Source organism: Meles meles, chromosome 9 (assembly GCF_922984935.1).
Source record: "Meles meles chromosome 9, mMelMel3.1 paternal haplotype, whole genome shotgun sequence".
NCBI classification, from domain to species: domain Eukaryota; kingdom Metazoa; phylum Chordata; class Mammalia; order Carnivora; family Mustelidae; genus Meles; species Meles meles.
In genome coordinates, this window is record NC_060074.1 from 29994293 (window position 1) to 30018137 (window position 23845).

Here is a 23845-nt window from a genome sequence, read left to right on the forward strand (position 1 = left end):
GCAATGTTCCCAACTGGGAAAGGCTCCAAGGCTCTTGAGTTTCTGTCGGGAGGTGAGGGCCCTCTGTAAACAATCCTCGGGTAGAGACTGGGCACCCAGCCGCCTGACTTGGAGTGTCAGGGTTTGGGCTTGTGTATCGGCATGTTAGGGCTGCTGTCAAAATACCACAAACTAAGGGGCTTAAACAACAGAGATTCATTATCTCAGGGATCTGGAGTCTGGAAGGCTGAGATAAAGGTGTGAGCGGGGCTGTGTTCCCTCTGAAAATGCCAGAGAAGGATCTGTTCCAGGCCTCTCTCCCAGCTTCTGGTGGTTCATTGGTTTGTGGCGTGCTGGCTCCATCTTCCCATGGAGTTCTCCTGAGCGTGCGTCTGTGTCCACATTCCCCCTTTTTACGACTGCACCAGCCATATTGGAAAAGGAGCCCATCCTACCCCAGGACGACCTCCCCTGAACGCCCCCCCCCCCATGGTGCTATTTCCATATAAGGTCATGGGATCAGAACTTCAGCATATACATTTGTTGGGGACCCAATTCCAGCCATCCCAGGTGGTTTTCGCCCCCCCGAGTTCTGGAGCACAATTCACACCTCCACTTACACAGCTGACTCTCACCAGCATCTTCTCTCGTCTCGTTCTCTCCATGCCTGGTGGGGTGGGGAGGAGGCCAAGCACATTTCTTCTGATTGAAGAGGCTGGGGGGCAATTAGATGGCTGTGGCTCCGACAGTCACCTGTACACACACACACACACACACACACACACACACACACACAGAGCCTGCTTCCCAGCTGTGACTGTGGAGGGGTGGTAAGTCTCTCTGCGTGTCTGTTGGGGGAAGGCTGAGATGAGTGTGGGGAGGGTCCAGCCAAGCCAGTGAGTGTTCACAGACCCCGCACCTGCTCTCCCCTCTCTTCATATGTGGCTTTGAATGTAGAAATCTTTTGGGCTGAGCTGAGACCCAGATGAGGGCAGGCGTGGGAGAGGGTCTATTACACGTCCAAGGTCACAGGACTAAACCTCCTTTCCACGCAGAGGGGTCCATCATGTCCAGCACCCTGTCTGTCCCCCACACCCCTCTCTGCAGGCGTGGGTTTCCCTCTCTGGAGCTGGCTGGCTCACCTTCTTCTGCCCATTTGCTCCCTCCGCAGCTCTGCCCCCACATCCTCTCCCGTCTTCCCAAGGATTCAGGGACCTGGCTTCAACACACAGATTGGGGGCTGTAATGGATGTAGCCTTGCGCTAGGTGCCCAGTTTTCAGCCAGACACCAGAAGATCAAATTGGGATCCAGCAAGTCCTTCCAGAGACCTTTGCCCTTGGAAAAGGAGATGTGATCCCAGGGAGTGGAGGAGGGGAGAGGAGACGTGGAAACTGAGCTACAGAATCTTAGAGCCGGATGGAACCCTGGAACACTCCTACTCCAGGTTCCTTGGGCCACGGAGTGGGAAACCCGGAGGGGAGGTAATGTGCCAAGGTCAAATGTTGGGTGGTGCCCGGTGGCAGAAACCAGGCATCTGAGCCCATATTGGGACCAAAGGGGCAGGTGGTGGGTGCTTTCCGGTGTCTGTGAGCTCCGTTCCCAAGGTTGGAGGGGTTTGTGCGGGGCAGGGGTCACCTCCAGGACTCCCGAGGGGAAGGAGGGGAGGCTAAAAGCAAAGTGGGAGAGCGACCTGGGGATTGTGGGAATGTGGGGCCGTGCACCCGCCCCCGGCCCTGCGTGGGGCGCCCCGGGGAAGGGGCTGGTGGGCAGCGGTGGGCGGTGGGGGTCCTGCGGGGGCCCGCGCGTGGGGCCGGGCCGGCCGGGGCGGGGTGAGTCACGGCCCGCCCGCTCCCATTGTGCGGCCTGGCGGCGGCGGCGGCGGCGACGGAGCTGCGGAGCCGAGCGCGAGGAGGTGGAGCCCCGGGCTGCGGGCTCCGGCGCCTGCGTCCGCCCGGCTGGCCCGGCTTGCCGCCGCCGTGGGCGACCCCCCGGCTGTGCGGCCTTGCGCGGCGCCAGGTCCTCAAGAGCGCGCGGGAGGGAGATGGGGCGCGGCGGCCCGCGCAGGCCCCGCACGCTCCGGAGCCCCGAGGTACCGCAGGGCGGGGCGGGGCGGGGCGCGGCGGGCCAGGGCCGGGGCCCCGGGGTGTCGCGGGCTTGGCGGGGCCTCGCCTGGGCGGGCGGATGAGCGGGCTTGGCGAGGGGGAGAGGGCGGCGGCGCGAGGCTCCTGACCCCGCCCTCCTCCCCCAGGGCTCCCCACTAGGCCCCCGCAGCGCCCCCTTCTTCTCAACCCGGTCACGGGTCCCTCAGTGAGCGAGAGGATCCCGTGCTGCCTCCCCGGCCATGGCCAACGGAGTGATCCCGCCGCCCGGGGGCGCCTCCCCCCTTCCCCAGGTGACTACCGCGCGCGGAGGTGGGAGAAGAGGAGGGAGGGACCCCAAGGAGGAGAGGGGAGTCCTCTGGCCGACCTTGGGACCCCCTCATCCGGGGATGGAGCTGGGCTAGAGGGGATGGGGAAAGGGAGGGCCTTTTGGTATTTTTTCAGTTCTCTTGCCCCCTCTCCCCCCAAGCCCTAGGGTCCTGGGAGGCTGACCCAAGGCTGGGGCGCAGGGACAGGTGGTTGTTGAAGATGGAGCCCGCTGGCCTTCTCCACCCCCAGCCAGGGTTTGGAATTGGAGTGGATGCGGGGCGTTCTTGGGTCAAGGGTCCTTCTTAGAAGAGGCTGTCTGAGCCTGCAGGTCCGCGTGCCCTTGGAGGAGCCCCCTCTGAGTCCAGACCTGGAGGAGGAGGACGATGACTTGGGCAAGACCTTGGCTGTGAGCAGGTTTGGGGACCTCATCAGCAAGCCTCCGGCCTGGGACCCTGAGAAGCCCAGCCGCAGCTACAGCGAGCGGGACTTTGAGTGTGGGTAGCCCGGGGCCCCCTAGTGTGGCCGCCCTCACCACCATCACCTTCATTGCCACCATCACCGTGTTCACCACTGGCTTGGTCACCCAGTGCCATCTTGTGCTGGACGCTGTGCGGGACGCTGTGCTGGGCCACCATGCCATGTTAAGTCATCCTGCCTCACTCACCCATCGCCTGTCCACCCTCCAGGGGAGCTGGGCCCCAGACGCAGAGGGAGACGTAGGGAGATGGGCCCGAGGCCTCCCTCGGTGACCTTCATCTTCACCAAGGCTCTGCTGTACCTCCGGCCCTGCTCTCTTCTCTCTGCCTCCTCCCCTCCCTCAGCTCTTCTGACTCTGCCTCCCCACCTTGCTGTATCGTGTCTTCCCATGTCCCCCAGCCCCACTTTCACAGCCTGCCCTCTCCTGGACTCCCGTTCCCCCACCCTACCAGGCCTTACCAATGGCAGGACACGGACACAGGTGTTGGGGGGAGCTGGCTCTCGAGGAAGTTCTAGGGTGCCCTTGTTTGAGGCCCTGAGCTAGAATAAGGTGTGTGCCACTAGGGTGGTGAGGGGGCCCGCTTCTGCCGTGGGGACCCCCAACCGGCTCTCCTGCACCCCCAGTTCACCGGCACACATCCCACCACACCCACCACCCGCTCTCGGCGCGCCTGCCTCCACCCCACAAGCTGCGGCGACTGCCCCCCACCTCTGCCCGGCAGAGCAGGAGGAAGAGGAAGAAGGAGAAGACCTCGGCTCCCCCCTCGGAGGGGACCCCTCCCATCCAGGAGGAGGGGGGAACTGGAGCGGAGGAGGAGGAAGAGGAAGAGGAGGAGGAAGAGGAAGGGGAATCTGAGGCAGAACCTGTGGAACCCCCGCCCTCAGGGTCCCCACAGAAAGCTAAGGTAGGGGTCTGTTCCTGAAGGAGGTCTCAGTCCTCAGGGAGGGGTGCAGGGGGAGAAGAGGATGCTGCAAAGGGGGCTGGGGCTGCCTGGGGAGGCAGAGTGGTGGTGGAGGGCGGTTGGGGGCTGAGCCGGTGCAGGAACCCAGTGCGCTGCTTTGTCCACAGTTCTCCATTGGAAGTGATGAGGATGACAGTCCCGGGCTCTCTGGGAGGGCTGCCTTCACCAAGCCCCTGCCCTCGGCCGGCCCTTGCTCTGACAAGAGCCCCCAGCAGTCAGTCAGGTACTGGCCTCCAGTCCAGCCCAGAATAGGTCCCAGGCTCCTTTCTGACCCTGGCGACTGTCCCCAGCTCTGACCCTGGGACGAAGAGGGGAGGAGAGAAGAGGGAACAGAGGAAGGGGGGAGGGGTGCATCCTGTCTCTGTCCATAGGATTGACAAGGAGGAGAGACAAGGTGTCATTAGACAGGAGGACAGGGATAAAGGTGGAAGACAGATAGGAAGTGGGGGGGGGCGGGCAGTGAGATGGGGACAGGGAGGTAGATGTCAGCTTCCTTCTCTGTCCAGAAGGAGTCTGTGTCTAGGGCCCAGGGGGCTATTCCAGGCCCCACCCCAAGCTGGGGGAGGACAAAGGAACCCCCTAACCTGGCCCATCTCCATCGTGGTTCCCTGTCAAGTCCAAGGCTGCCATGGTGCCTCCTCAGCTCCTCAAGCCCCCGGGCCCGAGTCTCCCGAGTCGCTGGGGAGAAGAGCCGTCCGTGGAGCCCGTCGGCCAGCTATGACCTGCGGGAGCGGCTGTGCCCAGGCAGTGCCCTGGGCACCCCAGGTGGCCCGGAACAGCAGGTGCCCACTGACGAGGCAGAGGCCCAGATGCTGGGCTCCGCGGACCTGGATGACATGAAGAGTGAGTGACACACTGTGGCAGCCCCCCTGGCCCACACCCATGGGCGCTCCACAGGTGGGGAACCTAGGAGAAGCTCTGTGTTCTCCCCAACCCAGTGCTGAGTCCCCTCTGCAGTAACCCTATCTGCTGGAATGTGGCTAGGGACGGGGAGCTCACTACCTCACCAAGTCACCTCTCTGGTTGCCAGAGCTGAGATTTCCCTTCATGACACCTCTGCCCTTCTGTCCTGATTTTGTCCTCTGAGTCACCCCCTGAATAAGGCAACCCCCCTTCCACGTGACCTTTGGAGACATTATGTGCCCCTCCCCCCAGGGTTCCTCTTCTCACGGCAAATGCTTTTTGTCATCTTCATGCCAGGCCCCTTGAGGGTGAGCCACTCTTCTAGGTCCCGCTCTCCCTACATCGGGGTCCCCTGACTTGTCGCACCACTCTTGGCAGGGCCTGGCTGTGATTGTGGCACATTCCTTCCATCTTATCAGTGCCCTGGTTTCTGTGCCACCTGTCATCACTCACGGGGCTCAGTGCCCAGGCCGGGGGCATCACTGACCCCACCTCCCTCCCCCTTGGAAGCACAGTGTGTGGGCGGGGGTTGGTGGGGAGGGCTCTGAGCTCAGTACGTCATGGAAAGTTGCCAGGGCCTGAGGACAGGGACAGGAACAATCCGATGGCAGCAGTGGGGTGGAGGGGGTCAGGGGAGGGCGTGTTTACAGACTCAGGGTGGGGGCTGGAAGCAGCAGGGAGTCAGCCCAGGGCCGTGGGGAGTCTGGAGGCTTGGGTTGAACAAAGACCACTGATCCAGGCTCCCACCTTTTAGGAGAGCCAGGGCTTGGTGGGGGGAGTAGTGGCCGAGGGCTCAGCCACTGGGAGAACGATGAGCCTGCTGGAGGAGGTCACGGAGCCCAGCAGGGCACTGGGCCCTGGGCCTGGGGACACGGAGGGCCAGGGCCCTTGGATGGCCCCGGCTCCCAGCCCTCAAGACTCTCTGGCCTCAGAGGACTTAGAAATGTTGGTGCTGGACCTTGAGGACGGCGATCTGTGCGAATCCCCCCAGGGCCAGCTGAGCCCCATGGCCGGGGAACCAGCCTGTGAGTAAGCGGGCCACCGGGCTCTCTGTGGCTGCTGGCCTGGAAGGGGCAAGCAGGGAGGAGGGGCCAGAACTCAGCTTCAGTCATCCAGATGTGTACCTGGGGGGGAGACCTAGGTGCCAAGAGAGGCATAGGGAAAGGACTGGGGGACTGGTGATTTCATGTAGGTCATGGTGCTCTGGAATGAGAGGCAGTGGCCATGGGGGAGGTTGGGCAGCCGGGGCTTGGGACTGAGTTGGGGTTTGCCCTCTTACAGTGGCTTAACCGGTGGTCCCCTGTGTTCCTGTGGGATAGTCCTTCCCCTTCTCTGGGCCTGCGTGTCTTTGTCTGTGACATGACTGTGCTGGCTTATGCGGTTGTGTGGACATGGCCCCTGGCTGGCCAGGGCAGGGGGCTGGAGGGCTCGGCTCTGACCGTGAGGCCCTGAGCTGGACCCCCAGGACCACCAAGCCTGCTTGGCCTGCAGGTCACCGGCTGGAGGATAACCCTGGTGTGCGGCGACACCTGGTGAAGAAGCCCTCTCGGACGCAGGCCGGGAGGGGCAGCCCGGGGGGCTTGGCCCCCATCCTGCGCAGGAAAAAGAAGAAGAAGAAGCTGGATCGGAGGCCTCATGAGGTACAGGGGCCTGAGGGCTGGGCTTCCCTTTCCCTCCTTCCCCCCTTCCCCCCGCACCCCCCCTCCCCCCGCCCTGTGGGCTGCAGACTCTCACCCTGGGCTCCTGCCTCAGGTGTTCGTGGAGCTGAACGAGCTGACGCTGGACCGCAGCCAGGAGCCCCACTGGCGGGAGACGGCGCGCTGGATCAAGTTTGAGGAGGATGTGGAAGAAGAGACAGAGCGCTGGGGGAAGCCCCACGTGGCCTCGCTCTCCTTCCGCAGCCTTCTGGAACTCCGGAGGACCATCGCCCATGGTAGGGGCCCTGCAGGCCTGGCCCTGGGCTGTGTGCCCTCTTCGCTGGCCGTGGAGTTCGGCTAGCAGCAGGCTGTCCAGCTTGGGGATGCTGCTCCCCGGGGGCCTGTGTCCAGGCGAGGTCTGGCTACCACCTTGGAGATGTGGAGTCCGCCCACCTGCGTAGCCGTGAGCTGGAGGGGCCAGGCTGTGCCGCTGTAGGCTCCCGTCCCCGTGCCCAACGCTAACCAGCGACTCCCCTCCCTGGTTTGCTCCGGGTTCCCTCTGTACATCCCTGTGTCTGGCTCGTTGATGCCAGGTGTCGCTGAGTACCTGCCGTGTGCACTGAGGGCTGGGTCACCCGGCATGTCTGCCTGCCCTGGGGGAGCAAGGTGACAGGGGTGGTTTTTCTCTCTGATGGGATCCTCTCCCAACTGTGCCCCCAGGAGCTGCCCTCCTGGACCTGGAACAGACTACTCTGCCGGGGATCGCCCATCTCGTGGTGGAGACCATGATCGTGTCTGACCAGATCCGTCCGGAGGACAGGGCCAGTGTGCTGCGTACCCTCCTACTGAAACACAGGTGCCAGTGTGGGGGGCCTCGGTGGGGGCATTCTTGTGCCTGTGCTCTTCCAGGATCATGGACTCTTCTGTGTGGTTTTCTAGCCTCTGCTTGAATAACCCCAGTGATGGGGAGCTTATTACTCATTTACCCTCAGACAGGACCAGCCATTAGAAAGTTCTTCCTTCCACCGAGGGAGAAGGGGCGAAGGCCCTGACCCTCCCGTTTCTCTGCCTCTCTTCCTCACCGGCCTTGCTTCTCTGCCCTTCTCACAGCCATCCCAACGATGACAAGGACACCGGCTTCTTTCCCCGAAACCCATCCAGCTCCAGTGTGAACTCAGTCCTAGGGAATCATCATCCCACCCCCAGCCACGGCCCTGATGGTGCAGTGCCCACCATGGCCGATGATGTGGGGGAGCCAGCCCCACTCTGGCCTCATGACCCTGATGCCAAGGAGGTCAGTCGCCTTGCTCGGACCTGGGCTGGGGGACTGTGGGGGCTTCTGGTTTCTCTGGAGGCCGCCTCTGGCTTCCCTGAGTGGGTCGGGGAGGTTGGATGCCTGGTACCCTGTGGGGGATGTGGGGGGATCTGTAGGAGACCCGCATGAGGGCCCCTGCCCTAAAGAACCAGGAGGTTAAATGGGGCGATAATGGCAGACCCAGGGGACCCATTTCAACAAGACAAGGTGGTGGTGGTGGTGGGCAGCTTGGGGCAGGGGTCGACAGCCTGAGCAGTCTCCTCCCGGTGTGGGGTGCATCACAGACAACCCCTTTCCTGGCTGGGGAGGGAGAAAAGAGGCCCCCCTCTGGGGGTCGGAGGGCAGAGTCCAGGGCTGCAGCAAGAGATGGGAAGGCCTGCCACGGCCTCCGGTCAGGGTCCCAGCCCTATTCCAGTTCTGCGTCCTCAGAAGCCTCTCCACATGCCTGGGGGAGAAGGTCACCGGGGAAAAAGCCTGAAGCTGCTGGAGAAGATCCCCGAAGATGCAGAGGCGACTGTTGTGCTTGTGGGTGAGGAGGAAGCGGGTCCTGGGCGTGGGGGCTTCCTCTGCGCTCTGCTTGTCCTCAGCTCCGGCCTGCAGTCTCCTTCCAATGGTGTTCAGGCCCCCAGTGCATCCCTGCCTTTCCTTATAGCCTGTCTTGCCCCCCAGCTAGCGCTTTCTCAGTCCTCTGCTTGCTTCCTGTCCGGTTTTCCGCTATCTTAGACTGTCGCTAGTCCACAGAGCACTTTTGTGAGAATTAAAGAGAAGGATTCCTTCTCGGAGACTGTTAACTTTTCCTCTACTCGTAAATTATAATAAATACACAAGCATAGACGCGAATAGGGTTTCTTTAGATTGGGCTTTATTTGTGCAGTCCACCACCTGCTCAATTGTGCAGGGTGGCCCCAGATGTTTTTCTCTGGGGTCCAGCCTGGAGGGCTCCTCTTTGCTCAGTGCCCTTTGCCTTACTTTCCCCCCAGGGTGTGTGCCTTTCCTGGAGCAGCCAGCAGCAGCTTTTGTGCGCCTGAATGAGGCTGTGCTCTTGGAGTCTGTGCTCGAGGTCCCTGTGCCTGTTCGCTTCCTCTTTGTGATGCTGGGTCCCAGTCACACCAGCACTGACTATCACGAGCTTGGGCGTTCCATTGCCACCCTCATGTCTGACAAGGTGGGTCCTGCAGACTCTGGGCTGGGTGCTCTAGGCCCGTTCCCCTGGGGTCCTCCTTTTCCCCTGTCGCTCACTGCCTACATTCCTGGCCCTAGAGGCCTTTCTGGGTAGAGGCGGCACTCTGGAGTGGTGAGGGAGGGAGCTGTTGGCCAAGGGCAGAAAAGGGAGCCTGGGTTGGGGCTGTGAGAAGGGGAGGTGGTTGAAGGGGGAGAAAAAGCCCAGATCCCCAAATTTTGGATGTGACCTAAGACTGGAAAGGGAGGGCTGGATATGTTGGTTTTTGCTGTGGCTTCTCTCAGCTGGGACAGGAAGATCCTTTAGCCAGGGGCGATGTTGGAAACGCTAACTGACCAACCTGTAGCGGGTGGGAACTCTCTGGACAAAATGATTCTGGGGGCCCCTGCTATGCCTGGCGTTGCCCATTTCGTTGTTGCATTGTGGAAAAGTCTGGAAGCTCCTAGGGGAATAGAAGGCTCTCGGAGGTTCAGGGTTGTGGCCAATTGCGGGCAAGCGAGGACATGAGTCAATATTTCATTTTATTTTTACTTTTTTAAAAAAAAGATTTAATTTATTTATTTGACAGAGAGAGAGATCACAAGTAGGCAGAGAGACAGGCAGAGAGAGAGGGGGAAGCAGGCTCTGTGCTGAGCAGAGAGCCCAATGCAGGGCTCCATCCCAGGACCCTGAGATCATGACCTGAGCCCAAGGCAGAGGCCCAACCCACTGAGCCACCCAGGAACTCCATGAGTCAATATTTTGACAGTTGGACTGGGCCTGTATATGTGGCCAGACACCCACCTTGCCGCCGGGTCGGTGATGGCCCAACACCTCCTCCTTGAAGCCCTCCCAGGGGCTCTCTGGCTGCTCAGTCCTTGCCTCTCCTGCCCCCAGCTGTTTCACGAGGCTGCCTACCAGGCGGACGACCGGCAGGACCTCCTGAGCGCCATCAGTGAGTTCCTGGATGGCAGCATCGTGATCCCTCCATCCGAGGTGGAGGGCCGTGACCTGCTGCGCTCCGTGGCTGCCTTCCAGCGGGAGCTGCTGAGGAAGCGGCGGGAGCGTGAACAGACCAAAGTGGAGATGACCACCCAGGGAAGCTATGTGGCCCCCGGGAAAGGTCAGACCCTTTGGGGCCCGTACCCCACCCTCCCGCCCAGTGCAGCTCCTACGGTCATGAGCCCTAACTCCTGTATGCCAGCTTCCAGTCCCTGATGGGTAGGATTGAGCCCAGAGCCCCCCAGCAGGAGGGGGTGGTCTGTGCTCCAGCAGCTCCTTGCACCCCCCTCAGAGCTGTCAGTGGAGCTGGGGGGCTCCGAGGCAACCCCCGAAGATGACCCCCTGCTGCGGACTGGCTCGGTGTTTGGGGGGCTTGTGCGAGATGTGAAACGTCGGTACCCACACTACCCCAGTGACCTGCGCGACGCCCTGCACTCCCAGTGCGTGGCAGCTGTGCTCTTCATCTACTTCGCCGCCCTTAGCCCTGCCATCACCTTCGGGGGGCTGCTAGGTGAGGGGCGGGGGAGGCCGGGGCAGGGGACCCAGTGTCACCTGCAAGGTCTGTGGTCAGGGGGTCTCAGGCATCACTTTTGCAGGGGGGCTGTAAAGCGAGAGGGGGCAGGAAGGGTGCAAGGGGTCGGGGAGCCTGTGACTGAAGGTGGGGTTTGAGGGGGAAGGTGGGAGGGTGGGGCTGGGGAGTGGGACCTGTCTGTTGCCCTATGGGGCTACTCTATTGTAGTTGGGTACCCAGGTCAGGGCAGGCTAGATGAAGAGGAGGGGCTGGGTAGAAGGAGCCAGGCCAGGGCTCTCCCACTGACTCTTGCCTGCACCAGGGGAGAAGACTGAGGGGCTGATGGGTGTGTCCGAGCTGATTGTGTCCACTGCGGTGCTCGGCGTCCTCTTCTCTCTGCTGGGGGCCCAGCCGCTGCTTGTAGTTGGCTTCTCAGGGCCATTGCTGGTCTTCGAAGAAGCTTTCTTCAAGGTGACAGCCCTCCCCTGCCCCTCCCCAGGGATCTCTTGTCCCGTATCTCGGCCCGGATGATGGGGTCCCCGCAGTCTCTCTCCTCCTGCCCCTTTAGAGTTCACCCCGCCCGCCCCCACTCCAGCCCATCCCGTGGGGCCCGATGTCCAGGGCAGACCACTGTGGTTAACCGCACCTCCCTCCTGGCCTCCAGTTCTGCCGAGCCCAGGACCTGGAGTACCTCACCGGCCGGGTGTGGGTTGGCCTCTGGCTGGTGGTCTTTGTCCTTGCCCTGGTGGCCGCTGAAGGCAGCTTCCTGGTCCGCTATATCTCACCTTTCACCCAGGAGATCTTCGCCTTCCTCATCTCGCTTATTTTCATCTACGAGACCTTCCACAAGCTCTACAAGGTGGAGGTCCAGAGAGGTCTTCGGGGTGGACATGGGTGGGGGCTGGGCAGCACCCTGGGGAGGGGTGCACGGGAGTGGGGCGGCGTGGAGCACTGGGAGCAGAGGGGACAGGGAGGAGGGCTCCTCTGGGTGTGGGCGTGGGGGGTGGGGCGGGTCACCCTGAGCTAGGTCAGAGCTGCCAGGCAAGGAGTCAGAGCCAGAAGGTACAGATTAGAACCCCAGCAAGATTCAGCCAGTATGTGCCTGTGGGAGACACTCTCAGTGCTGTGGGGCTCCTTTTGTAGAGGAGTATGTGTACGTGTGTGTGTGTGTGTGTGTGTGTGTGTGTGTGTGTGTGTGTGTGTGAGATGCAGCTCGATGTCCTGTGACCCTGTTGCCTGGTCAGGTGTGGGAGGGGTCAGCGCTCCCCCTCACAGTGGTATGAAATTAGGTTGATAAAATTGTGGTCACCTGCCCAGGGGAGTGCTAGGGCAACCTTGTAACCCACACAGGTGTTCACGGAGCACCCACTGCTGCCATTCTACCCCCCTGAGGGGGCATTGGAAGCTGGGCTAGAGCTGAATGGGAGTGCTGTGCCCCCCACCGAGGGGCTGCCTGGCCCGAGGAACCAGCCCAACACTGCTCTGCTGTCCCTCATCCTCATGCTTGGAACCTTTCTCATTGCCTTCTTCCTGCGAAAGTTCAGGAACAGCCGCTTCCTGGGAGGCAAGGTGCGTGGCTGAGACGAGGGGAGTCTCCATGGGTTCCCCTGGGAGTTCCTGTCATCACAGCCAGTCTCCGCTCCAGAGGGGCGCTTTCCCCTTCTCCCGGTCAACCCATGAACCTAAACCACATCTGTGTGGTCCCTTCCTAGTCAGAAGCTTCAGCAAAGTTTAATCAGGCCAGGAATGCCGTCTTGAGCTGGGTGGCACCTGTGGGATTTAGGACAGGTCAGGGGATTTCTGGCTCCAGACCTGAGAGGGTGGGGAATAATAAGTCCCCCTGTTTGTCTCCTGACCCTCACTTCTGCCTTTTGCTCCTTTCCCCCCACCGGCCACTCCCAAGGCTCGCCGCATCATTGGGGATTTTGGCATCCCCATTTCCATTCTGGTGATGGTCCTGGTGGATTACTCGATTACAGACACTTACACACAGGTGAGCAGGGCCCGCCTCCCTCCAACGGGGGGTTCTCACCCCAGAGTCTCAGGAGGGAGGCCACAACACGTTCCTATTGCCATAGTAGCCATGATCACAGGCAGAATTCAGCCTTTTTAGTGGAGTGCTGACCTGCTGGGGCCATGTTGGGGTGGGCAGCCTGGGGACAGCTGAGCGGTTCAGTGGATGAGGTCAGTCGGGGTCTGAGGCTATGTGTGAGCCTTAGTCTAGACTCCTGGCACGGGTGTGGGGCTGGGGACCAAAGGACAGGTATACCTGGGGCTCAGGGAGAAAGGATGTCATTCTCTGTCTGCTACCAAATCCTTGGAGGGACTCTGGGAGATGGAAAACTAATTTCCCCCAAACCTGTTCACATCCAGGTTTCCTGGAGGCTTTGTATTGGGAACACAGAGCTTGGTGGGAGCAGCTGCTACATGGGGTTCTTAACATGGGGAGGCTGTGTCCCTGAACCCCGTCTTCCTTCCCACCGTGCAGAAGCTGACGGTGCCCACTGGGCTCTCAGTGACGTCCCCTCATAAGCGCACGTGGTTCATCCCACCCCTGGGCAGTGCCCGTCCTTTCCCACCCTGGATGATGGTGGCAGCTGCTGTTCCTGCCCTGCTGGTCCTCATCCTGATCTTCATGGAGACACAGATCACTGCGTGAGAGGGCTGGGGGACTCGGTGGGGGAGGCCGGGGAGGAGTGGAAGGCAATAGGATTGGTGGCAAGGAGGGGGCACATGGCCCAGGGCACAGTTTCCCTCCGGGGTTGTGACAGGAGAGCCATCTGTCCCCACTACCATGTGCAGGGTGGCCGCTGGCAGTCCTCACAACAGTCTGGCACTGTTCTCTCTCACCCAGTGATGCTCACATGTGTCTCATTTGGGTTAAACCACAGTGTGGTGAGATCTGGCGTCTGGCTTTTGTGGCATCTTAAATATCCACAGAATGAGGTTTTAGCTCCAATTTGCTTCGATGTGAGAACACCACTTTGGGAACTTGGAAGAGGAAGCTGGCAGATCCTGGGGAGGGCCCTTCAGGCCGTGCCGGTCTTTCCCCCCAACAATGCGGGACCTGCTGCGCATGCCTGGCCCTGCGGGGGCCTGCCCTCCCCACCACCCAGCCCCGCTTCCCGTCCTGCAGGCTCATCGTCAGCCAGAAGGCCCGGAGGCTGCTCAAGGGCTCCGGCTTCCACCTGGATTTGCTGCTGATCGGCTCCCTGGGTGGGCTCTGCGGGCTGTTCGGGCTGCCTTGGCTCACGGCCGCCACTGTCCGCTCGGTCACTCACGTGAATGCCCTAACGGTTATGCGCACTGCCATCGCGCCCGGGGACAAGCCCCAGATACAGGAGGTGCGGGAGCAGCGGGTCACCGGAGTGCTCATCGCCAGTCTTGTGGGTGAGAGCATCCACCTCGCAAGGCCCCAGTCCCCGCTCCGCAGACCTGCCTCCTTGGAGCCTGTGCCCTTCAGTCGGCTCTCTCTCCCGGGCTGGCCTCAGGTCTCTTCTGGGTCTTCAGTTGCACCCGCTCTCACCCCAGCCTGCCTCTAGCATTCTGAGTCTTTTTACCTTGAGCACTTTCCAGGTTCTCCATCCGGCTCTGTCTTCTCTCGGGCGTAGTGACGAGGCCCAGCTGGTCCCCCTCCACCAGGCCCATCCATCCTCATGGGGGCTGTCCGAGGGGTCAGAAAGTCTGTGTCCCCTCCTCCAGGCCTGTCCATCGTCATGGGGGCTGTGCTGCGCCGGATCCCGCTGGCCGTGCTCTTTGGGATTTTCCTGTACATGGGGGTCACGTCGCTGTCGGGTATCCAGCTGTCCCAGCGTCTTTTGCTCATCCTCATGCCGGCGAAACACCACCCCGAGCAACCCTATGTGACCAAGGTAGGGCCGGGCAGCATGGAGGTGGGGAGCTGGGGGGTTGGGGAGGGGGCGCAAGGATGCCGGGGCTGGAGAGGGACCGCATGACTATGGAGGTTGGGGGACCCGGGGAGCTGTGGGTGGGAGCTGGCTGGGCGCTGTGCGGTAGACCGGAGGCCTGCTCCCCAGGTGAAGACGTGGCGGATGCACCTGTTCACCTGCATCCAGCTGAGCTGCATCGCCCTGCTCTGGGTGGTCAAGTCCACGGCCGCCTCCCTCGCCTTCCCCTTCCTGCTGCTGCTCACGGTGCCTCTGAGGCGTTGCCTTCTGCCCCGGCTCTTCCAGGACAGGGAGCTTCAGGCGGTAAGGGATGCTGCTCGGGCCCGCTGGAAGGGCCCTGGACTCAGGGAGGCCTGGGTTCCAATCCGCGCTGCGCCCCCTGCTGGTTGTGAGACCGGAGGCAAGTTCTCCGACCTCGACCTCCCGAAGTCTCCATTCCAGCTGTGTAAATGGGCGGGTCATGGATTCTACCTTAGAGACCTGTGGTGAGGATTGAGACCTGTCCGGGTACAGCACAGAGCGGGAGGGCGTGGGGTGTAGTATAGCGTAGGACTGCTCCCGGTGGCTAGGAAGAGGTACTTGCTGTCATTATTATTATCAGGAGTGTTCCTGGGGCAGTGACCTGAGGGTTTTTGCCAGAGGGGAGTGTCCCTGCAGACAGCGAGGCCAGAGAAGGTCTAGGCTGCCCTCTGGAGGAGTTGCTGGGGGGGAACGGGAGGGCTAGCGCCACCTCCCTGCCCTTCCCGACCTTCTCCTTTCTGCAGCTGGACTCGGAAGATGCCGAGCCTAACTTTGACGAGGACGGCCAGGATGAGTACAACGAGCTGCACATGCCTGTGTGACCCTCCGCCGTCGTGTCCCTCAGAGACCGTGACACCTTAGTGATCCACACCTGGACCCCAGGCAAAGCCCAGCCCCAGGGCCAGCGGGCTCCTCCCAACCCAGAGATGTGCCTGGAGCCCCTCATGCCACGGCCAGAGTGGCCCGCTGACTCCGCCCTGGGCACTGACCTTGGCTCACCCAGGCCGTTCACAGACCAGACCGGCACAGACTTTGAGCTTATTATAACCACACTCCTTGTCTTGTGTTTGCCTCACTTTCTTCATTCCACCTCTGGTCGGCCCGGTCATGCTTATCCAACTGGAATTGGAAGAATTCTGTTTTCAGGGTCATCAAAACCAGGGAGAGGTTTGAGGCAAGGACAGTATTCTTGGGGGAAAGGGAGAGAATCAAGACCACAGAAGGTCAGAGCTGGATGTTATCATGACCCCCTTGAGTCGTCGCAAGTACAGCTGGGGAGCAGGAGGCTCAGGGTCTGGCTCAAGGTCACATACTGCTCATCTAGCCCCTGCTTGGAAGGGAGAGCGTGGGGGAGGTGTGAGGGAGGAGGTCACTTTGCTCTAGCCATTAGAGAAATCAGAGTGTCCCCAGTGGCTGTGGGACTATAGAAGGAAATGGAAAATGTTTTCTTTCCTTGGTCCCTGGCATTCCGAGAAGCAGGGACAGTAGCCCAATCCCCTAGACGCCAGGGTGGCGCTGGATTTGGGGTCCCTGGACCATTTTAGATTCTCACGGTTTAAGAGTAGCAGTTTGGGGATTCCTGAGGCCACTCCTTGTGCAACAGTCTGTTCTGCCAGAAATAACCTGGGAGGCCTTGAAGAGGGTACAAACTGGGAGCCCATTGCGTCACAGTTGCTAGGCAACCAACAGGGATGTGAAGCCGGTTGTCCCCGTGTGGCCCCCTGGTGGCCACTCTCGCACACTGCCTGCTCTGTGCCCTCCGGGCAGGAGTCGCACTGCCATCTGGTGGACGCGCTGGATCTCTAGGTCAGAGACGCCGATAGGAAAAATTCCATACTTCCCTTGGAGACACGGGGTGGGGCGTGGTTCCAGAGAGGTTCTGTGGAGTTGCACAGCCCTGGGCGGCTCTGAGCATCCAGAGCCAGGATCCCCAGCCCCACCTTAGGAGGCCCTGCTTCTTTCTTACCCTTTTCCCACTTTCCTCCCAGTGTTCAGGCCAACGGCTAGAGCTCTGAAGCTGGTCAGCAGAGAGGGGTCAGACCACCGTGAGGCTGTTGTTGTGTTTATAGGGAAGAGATGCGCCCTTTGAGATATCCTGGATTGTCATTTAGGTGTGAGCATTTCATTCCCGTTGGCCCCTTTGGTCTCTGGCAACATGACAGCCTCTGACTTCATCGGGCCTTTGGCCCCCTGGGGCTGTGGGAAGACAAAATCTCTTTTCCTTTACATTGGTCAAGTCCAGGTGGAATTTCAGAAGAACAGTGCCAGGAGCAAAGTCAAGGTGAAACGCAAAAACCTAGAACACAGACCAGTGCACAAATGAGACAGCAGGGGCCCTGCGCTCTGACAGCTGTGGGAGAGAGGCTTTGTCTGCAGGACTCTGTTCCTTTCCTGAGCCCTGATCAGGTATCTTGGCTCCACACTGGGCCTTGCTGTGGGCGGGTCTCCCCGTTTGGTCTGGGGGATGCCGGGAGACCACAAGACAGAACCAGCTCCTTCTGAGCCTGGGTAGGAAAGTAGGGAGCTGAGCCAGAACAGCTCATCTCCTCGCTGGACACAGGATGTGTCTGTCATCTCTGTTGGGCAAGTAGCTGAGTGGGGGTGTTCCTCAAGTGGAAAATGAAAAACCAGAGAGTGAGGGACATTTGGAGTTGGTCCTGAATCCTTCACAGCCTCTGTGTTTCCTCTGACTTTTTCTTTACTGATCCTCTAACCTAATCCTTCTGGGGCACTGGGCAGCTCAACTGAAGACAGGGGAAGGAGAGGGAACCAACAGACAGGACCCCCATCTGGCCCCATCTAGTGGCACAGCTCTAACCCCCAATACCTCTGGGGGTTAGAGGTATTCTGAATGACAGGCCCCACTGCTACCTGCTTTGGACTGGAAGCAGTGTGGCGAGTGGGCACGAGCAAGGTGGGGCAGGACCCTTCTAATAAGAAGAACTGTGGGCTCATCGCCATGTGACCCCTCCCTTGCAGCTTTCTGTGTGGGATTATGGTCCCCTCCCAGGTAGCTGCCCAAAGCTTTCATTCTCAGACAAGTTCAAGCCCACGTCAGGGACCAGAGAAGTGCTAACTCATTCTTTTACTTTGAGCAGAGAGGGCGGCTGGCACGTCCTGGTTCCGTGCTGAGGATTCAGCTCACTCAGGATGTCTATGCCCTCATGAAAGCTTCTGGCTGTGAGAGCTCATAGACCATCTGCTTGGGCTGCCCTGAGCCCCTCCTTCAGGGCACAGAACTTGGCAATAATGGGTCCCATTTGGCAGTCTGTGTGACATCTCTTCTCCTATCAGGTGACTCAAATAACAATTGTGCCTGTTGACACTTAGAGCTTCTAAAGGGAATTCTGAGTAGCAGTGGAAAGGCAAAGCAGAACTCAAGGACACTTGTGCCGAGTGCTGCCCATACAGCGGGTGACGAGGCCATTGCTGAGAACAACAGTAAAGCCCTGAATGGTGGATTGAATCCCTCCTGGCAAATGGGAAACCCAAAGTGAGGCGTTTGATTTCCAGAAAAATAAATTACATAACTGTCTGAGAGTGAGGACTTGATTGGTCATGTGGCTCCTGCCTTGTGCAAGAAGCAAACTCCAGTACTTGTAGGGTTTATATTCCGGAGGAAGATTTCATATTTGAGACCTCTGCTGGTATTTATTTTAATCTAGTTGGAAAAGTTGCTTTTTGTTGAACAATCCTTTGTCAGGTGCTGACCAAGGAGACAGCCTTTGGGAAATTCTTCGGGGATGGGGTGTCCTGCCTGGATCTGGGGGGGCCTGGAGGAGCAGCAGGGAGCCCTTGGGACAGGGCTCCCTGGACCATGGGAGGTGCAGGACAGAGAGGAAGTGGTCCAGCTGGAGAAAGAAGGGGGCCTGGAAGGTGCTGGACGATAGTGTTGAGAAGAAGGCATTGAGGAGCACATCCAATTGAGGCTTCCTTGGCACAGTGGCCATGGCCCCTTTCCTGCTGCACTTCTGTGGATCGTGTTTGTCTGTTTTCCCTTTGGGCCCTAAGATGGGCAGAGACCCAGCTCGAGCCTTTTTTGTGGCCCTCCCCCAAACAGCAGACAGTGCCCGGTCCCAGGGGTGCATGGAGGGCTTTGGGGTGAGCAGGTGGCAGAGAAGGACGGGCCAAGAGTTCAAAGATGCTGCCCCATTGAGGACCCAGTGAAGGCCAAGAGGGACCCCAGGAGAACCTTAAAAGAGATTCTGAAAATACTTTGGTTCTCATGTTTGTTAGTTTCATGTATAGCTGTCACTTTCTTGGTGTCCATTTGTTATAATCTCCTCAAGGTCCAAAGAGGCATCAGGGGTTTCTTTCTGAGCCAGGTGGAGGGAGAGATGTTGGGGATCCTGCATACCAGGCTGATGAGCTGACCGTGGTGGGTGGGGTGCCATCAGGGGCCCCAGAAGCTGTCGGAGCCAAATGGGGGCCGGATGGGGAGCCAGAGAGATGGCCCTGGGGCTCAAGTCAGCAGGAAGCGTCGTGGTCCTGCTCCCCCAGTGGTTCTTCAAAATGTTAATGACAGAGGGACCGGAGCACTTCTTCGTGCTGGACAGAGGGCCCATGTAGGCAGGTCTTTTTTGTGAGAGCTTACCCCAAAGTAAGTAGGTGCCCAGCCCTCACCCCATTCCCACCATAGCTGAAAGTCCCTTCCCATTCTTGCTTCTCCTTAGTGTGGAAAGACAAATACGTGGTGTGTTTATTTATTTTAGAAAGGGCAGGACCATGTCTATTTCTCTTCTGTTTACCAAGCAACATGGAAGGCAGTATATAGTGTATTCCAATGTTTGGGGTGATCGCTTGGGGGCTGTGATCTGTGAGGCCCTTCCTGGCTCTGTTGGCCTTGCTGTTGTTGGGGGACATTGGGTGTCTGTGGCCAGAGCATGAGGCTGGGAGGTGGGAGTCCTGGGTTCTAGCTCGGCTCAGGCATTAGGTTATGATTTCAGTTTTGTTCCCTCATCCTCCTGGGAGATTAGCATGTGGCTTCAATGCCACTTGCATGCACCTGCTGTTCTTCTAACAGACCTACACTACTGCAGTGGCTGCCTCAGGAAGGGTGGGAAGCAGGAGGCTCTAGGGCCATGGTAACCATCCCCCCGCCCCCCCCCCCCCAACCACCTCTGGGCAAAGTTATTAAGCTTAAGAACATTTCCTTAGCCTTGCCAGAAAAGTAGATCCTGGGGAGTCTGCTTTTCCATTCCCAGGGGAATTAGAAACTCAAGGAGCACAGGGTGTGAGGTAGGGTGAGGAGTGGGGCTGAGCCATGATCTTGGAGCATGACTTTGGGAGTCACGAATAAATAATCAGACAAAGCTCCGAGAGATAAGCGGAATTCAATTAGATGGAAGTTTAATATCCATGAGGATTGTGTGGTCCCAAGGCATAAAAAGCATATGAAAAGAATGCAGGGTTCTTTCTTTCCCTCTTTTCTTTTCTTTCTTTCTTTCTTTCTTTCTTTCTTTCTTTCTTTCTTTCTTTCTTTCTTTCTTTCTTTTTCTTCTTCTTCTTCTTCTTCTTCTTCTTCTTCTTCTTCTTCTTCTTCTTCTTCTTCAAGATTTTATTTATTTATTTAACAGAGATCACAAATAGGCAGAGAGGCAGGCAGAGAGAGAGGGGGAAGCAGGCTCCCCACAGAGCAGAGAGCTTGAAGCGGGGCCTGAGATCATGACCTGAGCCAAAGGCAGAGGCTTAACCCACTGAGCCACCCAGTCGCCCATCCTTCCTTCCCTCCCTTCCTTCTTTCCTCCATCCCCCCTCCCTTCCTCTTCCTCCCTCCTACTCTCTCTCTCTCGCTCTCTTCCTTCCTTCCTTCCTTTCTTTCATTTTATTTTTTAAGTAGTCTCTACACCCAACATGGGGCTTGAACTTACCACCCTGAGATCAAGAGTCACAGGCTCCACTGACTGAGGCAGCCAGGCACTCCTAGAATGCAAGATTCTTTAGAGTCTGATGGGAAAATTTATAGTGACATCCCTTAATGGTCAAATAAATGCAAAATCAGTGTGGGCCCTGTGGACAGGACTCTGGGTTGAAAACTAGTATTCAATCATTAGTCTCTAAGGAGGTGGTCTCCTTGGCTGTCCCCATCTCTAAGTTAGGAACATAAAGACTGGAAATAGGGTTTGACTGGTCCATAGGGTCACCAGTGAGGATCCAGTCAGTATCTACCCAAAAGTTTTCACTGATGAACAACGTTAGTTAAAAGAAGGAAATTATCTCTGTTATGGATAGACATTTTCGTAGTCCAGGGAAAACACAAAATTCAGCGCACAAATGTAGGGAATATTCAGCACACAAATAAGGGAATGACATGTGTAGTTTTAGTATCTTCAAGTTAAAACACTTTGTGCATGTATTATTGTCCTGGCCTGTTCTGGTGGCTACAACAGAATACCATAGACCGGGTGCCTTATAAACAACAGAAATGGATTACTCAGTTTTGGAGGCTGGGAAGTCCAAGATCAAGTTGCTAAAGAGTTGGCATCTGTGAGAGCCCACATCCTGGTTCCTAGATGGCTGCCTGTCCTCGCACTGTGTCCTCATAGAGCAGAGTGGGTGGGAAACCTCTCTGGGGTCCCTTAGAAGGGCACTAATCCCATTTCTAGGGACTGCACCCTCATGACCTGATCATGTTCCAAAGACTCTGTCTCCTAAATACCTTCCCACTGGGGGCTAGGATTTCGATATATGAATTTTGGGGGACACTAATATTCAGTCTGTAGCGAGGCTATTTCATGTATGGGTGATTTTATTTTAATTTTTAACGATTTATTTATTTATTTTAGGGAGAGATAGAGAGAGTGCAACTGAGGAAGAGGGAAAGAGAGAAACTTTTTATTTTTTTTTTTTAAAGATTTTTATTCATTTATTTGACAGACAGAGATCACAAGTAGGCAGTAGAGAAAGAGGAGGAGGAGGAAGCAGGAGGAAGCAGGCTCCCACTGAGCAGGAAGTCCAATGCGGGGCTCCATCCCAGGACCCCAGGATCATGACCTGAGCCAAAGGCAGAGGCTTTAACCCACTGAGCCACCTAGGTGCTCTGTAAAGAGAGAATCTTAAGCAGACTGACTCTCTGCTGAGCAGGGAGCTCAAGGCAGGCCCTATCCCAGGACCCCGAGATAAGGACCTGAGCCAAAATCCAGAATCAGATGCCCCACGGACTGAGCCACCCCGGCACCCCTAAGTCGAAATCTTTCTAAATTTATGTATAGTTTGAAAATTTAAGAGAATATAAGCTTGACTATTTTTTGCATGCTTAATTTATTAAATCTTATGAGACTCACTTTAGTACTTGGGAAGCTTTGTCAGTCAGATGAAGTACTTAAAGAGGAATGGAATATATTAAATTTATAAACGCTGCTTAAAATGTTAAAGAGCTTTAATTAACTAAGTGTATAAATGGGACCAAACATTAATCAAAAGCCCTCTCAGAGTGATTGTTAATATTTGCTAGACTTATAAATAGGATAATAAGCTTCCTAAGCTGATTTTAAAAGCTGAAGGAAGGGCGATGCATTTCGGAATCTCTATTTTTACTAAATCAAATACTAATTTTCAGGCCCCAAGTGGAGCTACGCATGGTCTTTTCCTAGTGCCAGAACCACACACTCCAGGAATAAAAGACTCCTCTAAGCAGCGAATGAGCTTTCAGTGGTGCGGGAGGGAGCAGGGTGAGTGGAAGTGGAGGAAGGGAAATAAGATTTCAGGATTGTTTCTTTCCCAGGATCAAGCTAGCTGGTTTATTCCACCCAATGCCAAATTGCTCAGGCTGCAGGGAGACACTCAGTAAGACACTGAATAAGGATGGTGTGCGAGGTCAGAATTGCTGACCAGGGTGTGTGGCAACTAAACGGGGGAGGTCAAGGGGGCTCTGGGACCCTCACTGCCCCTCTCAGCAAGACCTTCTAGGTGCAAGCCCACTGCTCTCTTAGCTGTAATTTATTCCTCAAGTCATTTCTCTTGGGCAGGAGATGTTCATGGGAGAGGCCCAGGTTTTTGTCTTCCAGAAGGGTTTGCAGCCCAGGGCCCATGAATGTACATCAATCAAAATGCTTATTTGCACTTCACAGAAGCCAGTTCCAGCCAATTTAAGTGGAAACAGAGCTGTTGAAAAGTCACTCATAAAGCCATAGGGAAGGTAGGAGAATCCAACTTGAACAGGTTATTGGCCAGAGTCACTGTCAAAGACACATCACAGGAAAAGTTGGGTGAGGGGCACCTGGCTGGCTCGGTCGGAAGAGCTTGTGACTCCCCTGGGTCTGAGTTCGAGCCCCACACTGGGGCATAGAGGTTATTTAAAAGCAAGCAAGCAAACAAACAAACAAACAAACAAACAAGCTTAAAAAAAAGGTTGGGTGAGAATGCTGCTGCCACAACTGAGTGTGACCTGATGGTGGATGCCTTACCTGGTATGAATGCCCCAGCTGGCTCTGGAATGCCCACAGAAGGATCCCCCACTATCCTGCTTCTCCGCATGGCCAGAGCCTGGCCCACCGTCTCGGGGGGACACATCTGACTCTCCAAGCTGACCTCACGTGCCTGTGTCTACACTGCGGGGAACACTGGGAATGAGAATGGATGTCATTTCTAGCTTCTGTGGTGGGTGATGGGCTCTGATTTCCTCCGACACTCTTGACACTGGTGTGCTGAAGCCAGTTTATAGCAGTTAGTTGTTCAAATTTCAGGGACTTGTGAACTGGTTGTTAAACATAGCCATTACTAAAAAATAAATTATGGTAGCTATACTTTCCCCTATTCTTCCTGCAAACTATGGCTAAAACCCCTCATCATTATATATCAAAGAAACACAAGAAGACTCTGAAAGGAGATAAGTAGGCAGATCAGCTAGGGACCTTGAGACCTGAACACGTCAGTGATTTCCTTGGGATTTTTTTTTTTTTTTTTGCCTCATATTTCCCAAATAAGGAGCTATAAAGAAGCTGGCAACCCAGAAATTGCCAATGGGTACAGACAAAAAAATCTCCTACAGAAGTCTGCTCTCTCTAGCCAAGGGCCAGGAAAGGAGAAATGTAACAAGTAGAAATCTTCTCAGCAGTAACTGCCAAACACCAGAGAAAACTGTGGCCCCATCTGCACTCAAGCCAACAAGGGCTAAGTGGGGAGCCTAGACTTCCAACCCTGAGAGGCCTTCACATCCCGCTGGGATAGTGTCACAGAAGGCCAAGTAGGGGGCCTACACTTCTACCTCCATTTACTAGTAAGGAGGCACATTCTCTCATCCCCCAGGGGGTGGTGTCAGAGGAGGCTTGGTGGAGAGTCAGAACTATTGCCCAGCAGTGGGAGACAGATTAGAATATTATATAATGATAAAAACAACCCTCTAAGAAAACTTCAAAAACAGAATTATGAAATATGCAAAGCAAAAGTTGATTCAACTGAAAGGAGAAACAGACAAATCATAATTATAGCTGGAGAAATCAAAAGTCCTCTCAATGATCAATAGGACAGTTAATAGAAAATCAGCAAGGAGATAGAAGAGCTCAGTGACATCATTGACCAACAGGATCAGATTGACATTCATAGAATAGTGACCCAATGATAT

The 23845-nt window shown here is 57.0% G+C and overlaps 1 protein-coding gene across 5 annotated transcripts; it reads left to right on the forward strand.

The window, feature by feature from the left end:
* Positions 1-1150: 1150 nt before the first annotated feature.
* On the forward strand, positions 1151-15347 carry SLC4A3 (solute carrier family 4 member 3). 5 transcript variants are annotated; one of them, XM_046019777.1, is made up of 23 exons: positions 1151-1461; positions 2229-2372; positions 2717-2882; positions 3490-3770; positions 3935-4050; positions 4444-4670; positions 6222-6370; positions 6483-6663; positions 7088-7223; positions 7478-7661; positions 8112-8211; positions 8663-8847; positions 9739-9964; positions 10136-10354; positions 10677-10825; positions 11019-11213; positions 11705-11923; positions 12258-12347; positions 12843-13009; positions 13491-13744; positions 14057-14226; positions 14392-14565; positions 15027-15347. In XM_046019777.1, the coding sequence occupies exons 2-23, from the start codon at positions 2322-2324 to the stop codon at positions 15102-15104; spliced, it is 3717 nt and encodes a 1238-aa protein (XP_045875733.1). In that variant the 5' UTR covers positions 1151-1461; positions 2229-2321; the 3' UTR covers positions 15105-15347. The 5 variants fall into 5 exon arrangements, with proteins under 5 accessions (XP_045875733.1, XP_045875734.1, XP_045875736.1 ...); XM_046019778.1 differs by having other exon boundaries at positions 1151-1424; XM_046019776.1 differs by lacking the exon at positions 1151-1461 and adding an exon at positions 1848-2069.
* The last annotated feature ends 8498 nt before the right edge of the window (positions 15348-23845 follow it).

Bases quoted from the DNA above. Each gene is read 5' to 3' on its own strand.
- SLC4A3 (XM_046019777.1), top strand. From the start codon at position 2,322: ATGGCCAACGGAGTGATCCCGCCGCCCGGGGGCGCCTCCCCCCTTCCC. The intron at 3,771-3,934 runs GTAGGGGTCTGT...CTTTGTCCACAG, and splicing joins GGTCCCCACAGAAAGCTAAG to TTCTCCATTGGAAGTGATGA. The intron at 9,965-10,135 runs GTCAGACCCTTT...CACCCCCCTCAG, and splicing joins CTATGTGGCCCCCGGGAAAG to AGCTGTCAGTGGAGCTGGGG.